Source organism: Sapajus apella, unplaced genomic scaffold (assembly GCF_009761245.1).
Source record: "Sapajus apella isolate SASKATOON/1434 unplaced genomic scaffold, GSC_monkey_1.0 scaffold19, whole genome shotgun sequence".
NCBI lineage: Eukaryota > Metazoa > Chordata > Mammalia > Primates > Cebidae > Sapajus > Sapajus apella.
In genome coordinates, this window is record NW_022436959.1 from 15,692,845 (window position 1) to 15,706,896 (window position 14,052).

At 37.3% G+C, this 14,052-nt stretch overlaps 1 protein-coding gene across 2 annotated transcripts in view; it reads right to left on the reverse strand.

Annotated features, from left to right (window-relative positions):
- Window positions 1-358: 358 nt before the first annotated feature.
- Window positions 359-14,052, reverse strand: part of SP4 (Sp4 transcription factor) — a 95,361-nt gene continuing 81,667 nt past the window's right edge. For both annotated transcript variants that reach the window (XM_032287023.1, XM_032287024.1), the window contains exon 6: window positions 359-4,120. In XM_032287023.1, coding sequence (XP_032142914.1) covers window positions 3,873-4,120 — 248 coding nt within the window. In that variant the 3' untranslated portion in view covers window positions 359-3,872. The remainder of the gene's footprint in view (window positions 4,121-14,052) is intronic.

The following is a 14,052-nucleotide window of genomic DNA, read 5'->3' on the forward strand; positions in this document are numbered from 1 at the left end:
CCACTTCTTAAGTGATTCTGTGAGCTTAAATAATATTTTAATTATGTTTTTCGTTTTCAGATCTTCCTATAATTTCCTAACAGTGATTGCTTAAAATATTTAAGTAAAAAGTGTCTCTAAATCAAATTTTAATTTCCATAAATGTCTAGAGCAATGGCTACAAATTAACATGCAATTTGAATTGGTGCTCCTTGGCAGTACGTTCAGAGAAGTACAGATCTCAATACGAGGAATTATGAAGGACTGCCAATGTGTTTTCTAGTGAGAAACATTTAACTCTCCAGTGTTCATGATAAGAAGGTTGATAGTTCAAATAATTTATTGCTGCTTTATAGTATACATAATTAAATGAAACATGTTAAACTCAAGGGAATTTTTAATAGGTTACTTGCAATTGTTATTGCAGGCAACAACTTGTACATGATTTTATTTCCAAATCCACAAAAAACAAATTTTATACAAATCAGCACTGTAAAAATGTCAATTACAGCCCCAAAGGCTTTGCTGGCAGAATAATTGTCTAAATTCTAGGATATGGGAACAGATTTTCTTCTGGATTCATCTTTTTTTTTTTTCATTTTCTTACTTTTTTTTTTTTACAAAAAAAATTTACAAGTGAAATGTTACTACAAAACTTTTTATAAGGAATTTTTGCAAAACATTTACATTTTACCATCGACTATTTCTGTTTTAAAATCATTATGTAGATTTAATACCCTATGCTGCACATCAATTTATGTGGGATGACAACTTAGTGACATGCATAAAAAAACACCACAAGGCATTAAAATGGAGACTTAAATACAAATATTGTTGCAATAAAACAGTTATAAAATTGAAAAATAGGACCTAAACATCATGCTTATCTAAGTTTGACAAATTAACTTTTTCTCCTAGATTACACACTTTTATTACTGCTCTCATGAGAGTGTGATAAATAATGACTTAACATCAAGTTCTAATGTAATCAGCAACACATACACAAACCTAACCAAAGAAAGTATACAGTAAGAAAAAACTATTCTAACACTGGAGTTTTACCATGATAAATACATAGCTTTGCACTGATAATTACAATAAAGAAAAGTTTTATAATGGTGGCAAAGGGAAAGAACAGTGAAATGCCATTAAACAAGACTCTACTGCACATCTGTGCCCTATTACTTATAACAGCTATATCCCACTGAGTCAAATAAAGGACACTGAAATTTACGATTCTTATAAGACAGAAAAGTAGACTCAGAATGGTATGCAGAAGAGACTGTCAAAATATTTCTAATTTCGGTGGTGAAATGTGCACCTGCTAACACAAATTAACATATTTTATATGCTATAAAGCTATCCAGACTCATTTGATAAATTTATAATAGGCCTCATTGTTGATTAAAAAATAACTTCCATTTTTAATGGACATACATAGGTTTATATTAAAACTTGTTCATGGAATAATGATGCAGAGTGTTCATACTTGGTTATTAACAACAACAACAAAAAGTGTCACTCTGAGGAAACATGATTAAAACATTAAGAAAGTTTCTTTGCATAAAAAAATTTATAGCACTGATTGTGTAGCATGATAGATAAAATATATATCTGATGTTTCAGCTCCTATATAATAAAATTAAAATTAACACTACCAAATGCTCCTCTGTACCAAACAAAACAACAAACCAATTCTGATGTTTTAAAGCCAGATACATCAGTTGTTAAGAGTACATTAAATAAAATATACAAAACAATTTACAAAATCCAACTAAAATTTAAAGACTCTGTTACAAGTCTACAAAAGCTTTAAGAAACTTGAAATTTATAACCACAGTGTAAAAATTTTTTTTTCCTTTAATCTCAAAGCTTTTTTATACAAACTGAAAGCACAAAAGACCTTCAGTTTTATATAACGCTACAAAGGGCTGGCCTAAAGTGTACATAGTGTAAACAGTAATCATTACAGTATTTCTCCTTCATCAAAAATACAAGAAACATCACAATTTTGGAAGAGAATTTGCATGAGTAGTACTTTCCTGAAATTATAGAGAACGCACAAGAAAACATGTACCTATATTCAAACAATCCCCAAAGCAATGATGTTAATAAACTGAGCAGGTAAAAACTTTAGTTTTCAAATGGTAAATTTCACTGATTATGATTCTGTATAAATACTTCTTTAAAACATAAAATATCCTTACTAATGTTTAAGTTACTGGTATAATCCAAATCTTTTTCACATGAAACTTTTGGCCATCTTTCCTAATAAGACCCTTTCCTAGCCAGGCACAGTGGCTGACGTCTGTAACCCCAGCACTTTGGGAGGCCAAGGTGGGCGGATCACCTGAGGTCAGGAGTCTGAAACCAGCCTGGCCAACATGGAGAAATCCCATCTCTACTGAAAATACAAAAATTAGACGGGCATGGTGGCAAGCGCCTGTGATCCCAGCTACTCAGGAGGCTGAGACAGGAGATTCACTTGAACCCGTTGCAGCAAGCCTAGGTCACGCCATTGCACTACAGCCTGGGCGACAGAGCGAAACTCCGTCTCAAAAAAAAAAAAAGAAAAACAAAAAAAAAAAAAAAAGACCTTTTCCTGTAAGACCCTTGCATAACAATGAAATATATTTTTTTCTTTCGTCATTTACTTGACTGAAAATTATTCTGACTTTTCAAAAATAAAAATTTTGCTTCATAATATATCTATTATATATCTGTTAGGCTAATTTTTAGGGAAAATTCAGTTATTAATGTAACATAAAAACATTACTGTGTTTTAATTCCTAATTACCTTCTAACACAGCACCAGAAATAAAATGGATTGGCCAATTTTTAGTAGAGGAAAACAAGAATTATAATGTAGTTAAAAGAGAATGTTCTGCTGGCCTTGGAAAAAAGTATATAATTCTTTCTTTGGCTACCAAGTCAAAGCATAAAGAATTCTGCACATTGTCAACATAACTCATATTTACAGAATATGGAACTACAGAACAATTTACACTTTAAGCAAATATTTCCGATATAAACATTTTAAATGAAATTTTGTGGTTCAACCTAGGGTTAGGAATATAATTAATCCTAACTTTAAAACATTGCATGTTAAGTTGCCTCATTTTATTTTTCTTAAGCTATGATGAGTTTTAACCATTTTTTTCCCCAGCATTTCCTAAGGTGTCAACCTAAAATTTAACCTAAGATTTAACTCTAAGTAGTTCCTCTTTTGTCTCCAAATGGAGAAAGTAATTGGACTTCACTGATTGTCTGCATACACACTACTATAATGTAGTGGTAATAAAGATCTGAGATGTGTCTCAGATTATCGTTTTGGAACTTACCTAATTCAACTGTTGAAGCATTTCTAACATTTAGAAAAGACGGCCAAAACTATTTTCGGTTTATTTTCCAAAAATCAGGCTAAGGAAATACGGTATTATCCCTATCATCAGTTAACAATCTGTTTTCTGTGCTATAGAGAAAAAGAATACATGTAAATTACTACTGACTGAATTTATAACGAAGTACTTTCAAAGAAAGTAAGTCCAATTAAGATCTAGCCTGCAAACTACTAAAGTCTTTTTAAACATGTTGACACATGATATTAAGAGATGGGAAGATTCTGTTTAAAGGTTATGTGATATATTTCCAAACAACTACAACTTATAGTATGGAGGAAATACTTTTCTGTTTCCAGTATATCAGTTTGCTTTTCATATTTTTAAAAATTCAACACTTCATGTGTTGACCCCAAACCCTGGAATACTTAAAGAAATACTGAAAGAACGAAAACATAATTTCCTACTCTGTAATCCACTTGACCAGCCCATTTCCAGATTTTCAAAGGTGTGTAAACAAGTGCAGCACTAGAGGTCTCTGTTATAAATAACTTTTCAGAATTCTTCCATGTTGGTTGAAACATTGGGAGTTGCTGGATTTGAATCTTGAGAAATGGCTGCAACTGTGACAATTCTTGGGGAGCCAAGCACCTCTGTAACAGATGAGTCCAGTTCTCCCGAGGTAACAATGGCAAGAGCTGTCCCACCACCTTTTTTATTCTGGTGCGTTTTAACATGTTTGGAGAGATGATCACTCCGCATAAACCTTTTAGAACATTCTGGACATTCAAATCTCTTTTCACCTACACAGAAAAACAGTAAATGAAATTATACACATTTTACTTAAGTGAAATTTTAATTTTTAATAATCTCCCTTCTGGTCATATTATACTTTTTATATGGTATGACTTTTTGTATAGTTTCACTAGTTGCAAAATATTTTGTTTTATTTAAAAACATTATCAAACAAGCAGTGCAATACCAGAGAAAGATCATGTGATTGAGACAAAAAGACGTGAAATTTAAGTCCTGGTTCTGCCATGAACTGGAAATAAAAGCTGGAGCAAGCAAATAGCCACTGGGACTCTCAGTTTCCGCATCTACAAAGCAAGAGAGTTTCTAGCAATTTAAAAACTCTCTATCAGATGTAACAAATATATATTATGGTCAAGGCTCATGTCCACTCTTCTTTAAAACCGCTAACCTGGGTTTTAGTTTTAATCCTTGGAGGCATGAAATAGATTAGAACTATTTCAAATAAACTAAATTAATAATTTAATAGTGTACTAAGTTCTTCACAAAGCAAAAATGGAACACAGGCACATGCTACATTTCAAATTTAATAGAGCTTTTAGGTTTCGTAAGATAACAGTTTCTGTTGTCCAAAGCAATTCTTAAATATGCTTTCTTCAAAATAGAAGATAGTTCTATTGGAGCAACTTCTTTGCTTTGGAATAAAGTTTAATGTTAACTAAAAAGAAAAAAGCCATTTTGTTTTTCTGTATAATGAGGCACATGAAAATTTTGTTAACTGGTATATCCTGGTGTGCATAATGAATAACTGTTAGCTTTAGATCTTCCCTCTAAAATTGTTACTTAAGGGAATGAAATGTTTTCCCAGTCTGATAGAACCTGGATAATACGTGATACGGTTTGGCTCTGTGTCCCCACCCAAATCTCATCTTGAATTGTACTTCCCACATGTTGTGGGAGGGAACTGGTGGGAGATAACTGAATCATGGGGGTGGTTTCCCCCATATTGTTCTCGAGAGAGTGAATAAGTCTCACAGGATCTGATAGTTTTATCAAGGATTTCCGCTTTTGCATCTTCCTTATTCTCTTATTCACATAAGATGTGACTTGTTCTTCCTTGCCTTCCGCCATGGTTGTGAGAACTCCCCAGCCATGTGGAACTGTAAGCCCAATTAAACCTTTTTGTAAATGGCCCAGTGTCATTATGTCTTTATCAGCAGTATGAAAACAGACGAATATAATAAGAAAATTCAATTTGGATAATTTCCTTTCTTGCCCCTCCTTTTGACTTACCAATAAAAAATCTATAGGCTCAAGTTTGTCCATGTCAGATAATCTTTTTCTTTATGTTTACATTTTAATAAACTTTTTGAAAAAACCATTAGTCTTCCTTATTATTGTTATAAACAACCATTAAAACTTACAGGACCACTGCCATCAATACAATATTATATTAACCTTCCATCTGGAGTAACACAAAGAAGTTGCACCTGCAAGGCTGGTCCGAAGGTAGTGAGTTATCTCAATTGATTGCTCACAGTCAGTTACAGATTGAACTCCTTGTACTACTCTCTCCCCACTTCTTACTACTGCACTTGACCAGTCTTTAAAAAAAAAAAAAAATTAAAAAAAAAAAAAGTTGTACCTGCATATCACACCACACACCAAAATACATGCTATAAAGATTTAAAACCAAGTATTTCTATAATCTAGAGTTCGGAGATACTTTAAAAACCGTAACAGGTTATTTAGAAACTATAAAAAAGAGAACAGACAAACCTGACTACACAAAAATAAAATACTTTGTGTCACTTAAGATCCCATAAGGTTAATGGAAAAGTCAATGAAGCATAAAAACAATGATAAAATTTAACACAATTTGATAAGACCTCTTGGCAAACCAGGAATAAAAGTTTATTTCTTTTACCTGCTAAAGGTCCTTGACACCCCTACAAGTATCATAATTAATGGAGAAACTTTTGATCTATTACTTTATACATCAGGAACAAGATAAGAATGCTATTATACATCATTACTATTTTTTTTTTTTGACATGGAGTTTCACTCTTGCCCAGGCTGGAGTACAACAGCACCATCTCGGCTCATCGCAATGTCTGCCTCCCAGGTTCACGCAATTCTCCTGCCCCAGCCTCCTGAGTAGCTGGGACTACAGGCATGTGCCACCACAACTGCGTGATTTTGTATTTTTAGTAAAAACAGGGTTACTCTATGTTGGTCAGCCTGATCTAGGACTCCCAACCTTACGTGATCCTCCTGGGTTGGCCTCCCAAAGTGCTGGGATTATAGGAGTGAGCCACTGCGCCTGGCCTCATTACTATTTTTAACATAATATGAAACATTCTGACCAAGCCTATATATAAGATAGTAAAATGAAATGAGGTAAAATTATTGGAAGAAAAAAACTGAAATAGATTATTAGAGTGATTACTATTTACATTAAAAATCTGAGAACATAAACCATCAGAACGAATAAATTTCTCAAGTGGCCAGATTCATGATCAATCAAAATAAGCAACACCATCCATTAATTACATAAATCGGCATGTAACACAAACACATACACAAAAGTCTATGAAGCAGCCAGGAATGACTAAATGCAAAGTACGGCCATTTAAATAATATTTTAAGTAACGTGAATGATGAGAAGGACATAACATTTCATGGACTGGCAGGTTTGTAAGTAGTCAATCATGGGACAGGGCTTATGGGGAAAGACGAAAAGAAACAAGTGTGGTCTAGGTGCAGTAGCTCGAACCTGTAATCATCAGTACTTTGTGATGCTGAGGCGGCAGGATCAACTGTTTGAGCCCAGGAGTTCAAGGCCAGTCTGGGCAACATGGCAAAATCCCATCTCTAAAAGAAATACCAAAACTTAGCTGAGTGTGGTGGCATGCACCTGTAGTCCCTGCTACTCGGGAGGCTGAGGTGGGAGGATCACTTGAGCCCTGGAGGCCAGGGCTACAGCGAGCCACTGCACTCTATCCTGGATGACAGGGCAAGGCCTTGTCTCAAAAAAAAAAAAAAAAAGTGTGTAGACAAGGCCCTGCCCCCCAGTTAGGCACAAACTCTATGCCAAGCCATCTATGGGAAGCCTAGTCTTGGTATCTTACTCCATGGTCTAGCTAGGCTCTGAAAGGAGGAACCTGGGACTTCTCTGTGCAAAGTTGGAGGCAGTGGCTGACTTTTTTAAAAACTGCATTTGGGCCAGGTGTGGTGGCTCATGCCTGTAATCCGAGCACTTTGGGAGGCCAAGGCAGTTGGATCACTGAGGTCAGGAGTTCAAGACCAGCCTGGCCAACATAATTAAATCGTGTCTCTACTAAAAATACCCAAAAAAAATTAGCCAGGTGTGGTGGCACATGCCTGTAATCTCAGCTACTACTTGGGAGGCTGAGGCAGAACCACTTGAACCAGGGAGGTGGAGGTTACAGTAAGCTGAGATCACATCACTGTATGCCAGCCTGGGTAACAAGAGCAAAGCTCCGTCTCCCAAAAAAAAAAAAAAAAAAAAAAAAAAACTTACAGAGCTTTTTATTATTTTTCTGAGTTTTAAAAAAAAATTAAAGCATACATACTTGAAACAAATGATCAAAGATACTGAAAATAAACAGTTAAGCTTTAAGGTATACAGGGACTTGAATTTCGTAAATGGTGACACTTAGGTAAGGATGTAAAAATTAAATGCAGTTGAGGACAAATCTTGAATTCCTTTAGCCTTTTAACTTACCCATTTTATTTCAAAAGAAAGATTCTCGGTAAATTTTAAAGCTGGAAGAAATCTTTAAGATCTTTTTTTATATTTCCATTTTACAGATAAGTAAGTTGAGACTCAGAAATTAACTTACTTAGGAATCATACTTATCTAATTGATTCGTAACAGAGCAGGATTCAAGGTACCTGATTTCTAGTTTGGGTTCTTTATGCTATACCACCATAGCGCAAATAGAGACTACTGTTACTTTATAGCAACAACAGCTGTGAATTACAGGTAAATCAGGTGGTGATGACTTAAAGACAAAGGATCACTCAGTAAGTGCACAGCTGGCAATCAACCTGTGCATAGTGGCCTTTTAATAAATATTTGTTAATTGAGATGTACATGAATTCATTTTTTAAACAAACATTTGTTAAACATCTGCAATGTTCAGGCAATAGTGATATGAAAATGAGTACATTTAGACTCTCTTATTTTAAACAACTTCCATTCTCTTAAGAGAGTTATTTGCAACCATATAGAGTTATCAGTGTCAATTAAGAAGTAAAGAAATTCAGCAGGGTACAGTGGCTATTGCCTGTAATCCCAGCACCTTGGTAGGCTGAGACAGGTGGATCACTTGAGGTCGGGAGTTTGAGACTAGTCTGACCAATATGGAGAAACTCTATCTGCTAGGCACGGTGGTGCACGCTTGCAATCCCAGCTACTCGGGAGGCTGAGGCAGGAGAATTGCTTGAACCTGGGAGGCGGAGGTTGCAGTGAGATCAAGACATTGCACTCCAGCCTGGGAGACAGTGCGAGACTCCAGCTCAAAAAAAGAAATTCAAGTCCCTAGCTACTCAGTGGCAAACTGAGTGGTTAATGGGGATAGATGGTGACATGTTTTCTGCGTGGACTTTCTAGTCTGTCTACTCATAAGTGGTGTGAATATACAAATTCAAGCAACAGAAGCTGGCTAGAACCTCATGTAAACTGTGTTGTACAATTATACTTTCATTAGATAAATTATTTATTACAGTTTATTATCCTTTTTCATATACAAGTGATTTCTATGTCAGATAAAATTTCTACATTTCCTACTCTTAGCAAACATTATCATTATACTTTATCTCAAAAAGGTAGTAAAGAGTGCTTGCACTAACTACATATAATATTTCTGTATTTGCATTTTATAATTATGCACAATATATTGATAATTTTTATAATTAATGCAACTAATTATCAAAACCATTGACATCTTAACAAAAGCTTCCAAGCCCAAATCCCTGGAACTTACAAACATATGAAGTTTAAATAGTCCATGCTGAAGGCATGATAAATCTGAGTACTGGCAGCCAGGCTGCAAATGTAACAAACCTCACAGCTCATGCACCTAGAAGATCACAATAAGCAAACAGAATGTAGAGGAGGCGTCAGCCCATAAAATCTAAGAAAGTTTTGTTACTGGGAAACTGAAACTTTAGTGGGGAAGGAGACCAGGGTATAACCTTATTAGGTGGATAATGAAACTTAGGCGATGTCCTGGAAGATTGTACTCCACAGTACTTGACCATAAAACCCCAACCTCACAAGAAGAGATGGGTTATGCTCTGCTGATGAACGAATCAGCCCCCATGTTCCCGTTTAAAGAAGAAAAAGAGCCTACTAAAAAGCCCTCACCCAGTGAAAAGCCCTGAGATCCCCTATCATGCGTGCCTCCTCCACATATCTCACAAAATAGGGGGCAGGAAGATCAAGGGGCAGAAGGAGGGTTAGAGGAAGAAAGACCTGGAGACCATGGGGGAGCCGAACCAACTGCCTCTAATCCTTACCTAAATTTAAGAAAAGAAAGAACTAGAACACTATAAAAGGGATATTGATAACTTCCCTATCCCTTCCACACAGCAGGCATCTAGCATGTTCCCTCTTAGGGAAGTTCCCATGGGACAGGGAGAGAATGGCTTTGTAAATGCTCCTCTTACAAGTACTGAAGTTAGGAATTTCAAGAAAAAATATGAAACCACTCCAAGAAGATCCCTTCAGTTTAGCAGACCACCTGGACCAATTTCTAGGATCCAGCTTTTGTACCTGGGCTGAAATGATGTCCATCAGGAATACCCTGTTCATAGGAAAAGAAAGGGGAATGATTAGGAGAGTGGACACGACCATGTGGGAGAGGCAACACCCTCCTGGGTAAGAAATCTTGCCAGCTAAACAACAATTTCCAAATGTAAATCCTAAATGGGATAATAATGATTCCAGGGACTAGGCCCAAATATAGGACCTCAGGGAGCTAATATATTAAGGAATCTACTCCTAGGACATAGGACACATTCGAGGTTCAACAAGAAAAAGAAGAAACTCCCTCTGTATTCCTACATAGGCTAAGAGATCAGATGAGAAAATACTCTGGATTACATCTAGAGGATCCAGTAGGGCAAGACATTTTGAAGGTTAACTTTGTAACTAAGAGTTGGCCTGACATTATAAAAAAATTTCAAAATATTGATGTATGGAATGAGAAACCAACTGAGGAATTACTGAGGGGAACTCAGAAGGTCTTTATAAGTTAGAAAGGAAGACAAACAAAAACAGAAAGCAAAATTCATGGTTTCCACTTTGGAAGTGGTAGTCAGAAAAAGGTTGCACCAAAATCCCCCTGTAAGGAGACAAGGGAATAACAGATCTCAACACATACAAAAAATCAGGGAAATGCATGGAAAAGCTCCTAAGACTATGAGTGGATGTTAGAAGTGTGGAAAGACAGGGCATTTTAAGACAGAATGTCCTAAACAGAAAAAAGAAATGGTGATCCACTTCATGACCACTGATGAAGACTAGGGGTGTCAGGAGTTCCTTGTGAGTAGGTCCCACCAGGAACCCTTAATAAATTTGAAGTTAGAACCTGAGGGAGAAGTGACATTTTTGGTTGATACTGGGGAAGCTTGCTCTTCCCTAATTCACCAACCAAGGGGTACAGAACTCTCTAAGGAAAAATTGACAGTATCGGGTAAAAGGGGAGGGATTTCAGGTTCCGATATTTAAGAAAACGTTAATTAGATCAGGACCAAAACAAACTGAGGGGTCACTCATATGTTCCTGAAGCAAGAACTAACCTCCTGGGTCCAGACCTGATTGTGAGATTGGGTTTAGGATTAGGAATAGAGGAAGGACAAATAAAAGTAATGATGGGCCTCCTAACAGAGGAGGAGGAAAGAAAAATCAATCCCCTTGTGAGGGTTAGGGAATGCAAGAGATGAAGGTTAAAAATCACAACCTTACAAATTAAACTAAACCAGGAATAGTAGTTTGCAGAAAACAGTATCCCATTCCTACTGAAGGGAGAAAAGGTATCCAACTGGTAACAGAGGGATTAATTAATGATGGACTATTAGAACCCTGAATGTCACCATACAATACTCTAATTCTCCCAGTCAAAAAGCCTGATGGGTATATAGATTGGTGCAAGATCTAAGGACTATAAATTCACCTGTCCAGGTGTACCACTTTGTGGTGCCTAACATCTACACCCTCCTTAGTAAGACACCTGATGAATGTAAGTGGTTCAATGTGGTGGTGGATCTAAAAGACGCATTCTGGGCGTGTCCCCTAGACTTTAGGAATAGGGAACCTCTTTGTCTTTGAATGGGGAGATCCTATAACTTGAAGAAAACAACAGTAACCCTAGACTGTGGTCCCACAGGGTTTCATGGAAGCCCCAAACTTATTTGGTCAAATCTCAGAAAAAGTCCTGGAGGAATTTCAACGTTCCAGGAGAACCAGTTGTTACAATATGCAAATAATCCTTTAATTTCTGGGAAGAGGAGAGCCAAGGTATCAGAAACCACCATAAGCTTGCTTAATTTCCTACGAGGAAGGGGATTGCTAGTCTCTTAAGAACAAATTGCAGTTTGTAGAAAAAGAAGTTAAATATTTAGGACACCTGATTAGTGAAGGGAAGTAAAGAATAAACCCAGAGAGAATATCAGGAATAGTGGGTCTGCCTTTGCCTAAGACAAAAAGAGGACTCAGAATCTAACTTTTAGGTTTAACTGGCTACTATAGGTTATGGGTTGACATATGTGCTCAAGAGACAAAGATTCTGTATCTCAAGTTACTAGAAGAGGAACCTTATCCCTTGTAATTGTCCTCAAAGGAAATTCAGGCAGTGAAAGAGCTAAAGCAGGCCCTCATTTCAGCCCCACTCCTGGCCTTCCCATCTTTAGAAAAACCATTCCATCTGTTTGTAGCATTAGACCAGGGCGTGGCCCTTGGGGTGCTCATTGAAACCTGGGGAGGGAAGAGGGAACCTGCTGCTTTTGTCTCCAAGCTTCTGGATCCTGTCTCTCAGGGGTGGCCTGAATGTGTGCAAGCAGTGCTGCCACAGCGCTGCTGCTAGAGGAGAGTGGAAAGCCAACCTTTGTGGAACCCTGATAGTAAGCACCCACCCCACACCAGGTCAGGAATATATTAAATCAAAAAGCTGGGAGATAATTAATGGATTCTCAGATTCTAGATTATGAAGCCATATTACTAGAAGAAAATGATTTGCTAGTAACAACAAATATTTGCCTAAATCCAGTTTTTCATGGAAAGGAGAGGAGAACAAAGAGACATCAGACCACAACCGCTTAGATATCATAAAATACCAAACCAAAGTTAGACCAGACCTTAGGGAAGGTGAACTATATGATATGATAAGGCTGTTTGTGGATGGGTCGTCCCGAGTGATAGATGGCAAGAGACATAATGACCATGCTGTCACTGATGGAAATAAACACTCCTTGTGTGAGCAAGGTAGATTACCTAGCGGCTGGTCAGCCCATACCTGTTTATTACATGGTCTTAACCACGCCCTAAAGCTCCTTAAAACCCAAGGTAGCACTACAAATACTGATTCTAAGTATGCATATGGGGTGGTACACATTTTTGGAAAAATCTGGACAGAGCAAGGTCTAATAAATAGCAGCGAAAAAGAATTGGTACACGGGGAACTGGTTAAACACGTTTTAGAAAGCCTGCTGCTTCCAGTAAAGGTAGCCTTGGTTCATATAAATGTTCATCAGAAAGGGAACACTACAGAAGCTACAGGAAACAGGCCTGCAGATGATGCTGCTGTGCAAGCCTCCCGAGAGGAAGAAATCAGAAGACTATTTAGCCTGCTCCCAGACATCCCTAAGGCAGTATATTAAGGCCCCAGTTTACCAGATGGGAGATGGAAGAATTAGACAGGACAGAAGTCACTGAGATTGAAGACGGCAAATGGGTACTTCCTGATGGAAGAGAAATGATAAGTAAACCTCTAACGAGAAAACTAATATCTATATTACACAAGGGGAGTCATTGGGGACCCCGGGCTTTGTGTGATGCAATACTTAGGAATTATGGGTGTATAGGGATTTATACCCTCACTAAACAAGTATGTGGAAGTTGTGTAACTTGTCAAAAGATAAACAAAAAGATGCCTAGAAAACAGGAAGACCTCCTGGACTAAGACCACTTCAAAGCATTCAAATAGATTTCACAGAAATGCCCAGAGTAGAAAGACTAAAGTATTTACTGGCCATCGTAGATTACCTTTCCAGCTGGTTAGAAGCCTTTCCCCTTCCAACAGCTACCTTATTGGGAATGTGGTCAAAATAGTATTAAAACAGATTGTACCTAGATTTGGCCTGGTGGAAAATATAAATTCAGACAATGGGAGCCACTTTATGTCAAGAATGTTAAGAGGAATTATGGAAGGTTTACAAATTAAATGGGATTATCACACCCCTTGGCATCCCCCTTCCTCTGGAAAGGTAAAAAGAATGACTTAAACTCTTACAAAGTATATCACCAAACTAATCTTAAAAACTAAAATGCCTCGTACCAAATGTCTCCCAGTAGCACTCCTTAGGATGAAAATGGCCCCAATAAAAGACATGGGATTGTCCCTCTGATTGTCCCCCTCATTTTATGGGGATCCCATATTTGGACAGAGCTACAGACCTCTCTATTATGGAAACCAAGAATCAATTCTTAAGAAATGATATACTGGCCATATACTCCACCTTGTCATCCCTTAGGTTAAAAGGACTTCTAACTCAAACTCCACCTCTTGAGTTCATGGTTCACCGCTTTCAGGCTGGTGAGATGGTGTGATTAACACTTGTTAAGAAGGCAAGCTCCACCCAAGCTGGGAAGGTGAACAGCTGAACAGGGGTAGAATCACTATCCTTGAGTCAATGGACTGGTAAAGGAGACCCCAGAAGGGAGGGAAAAAGACCA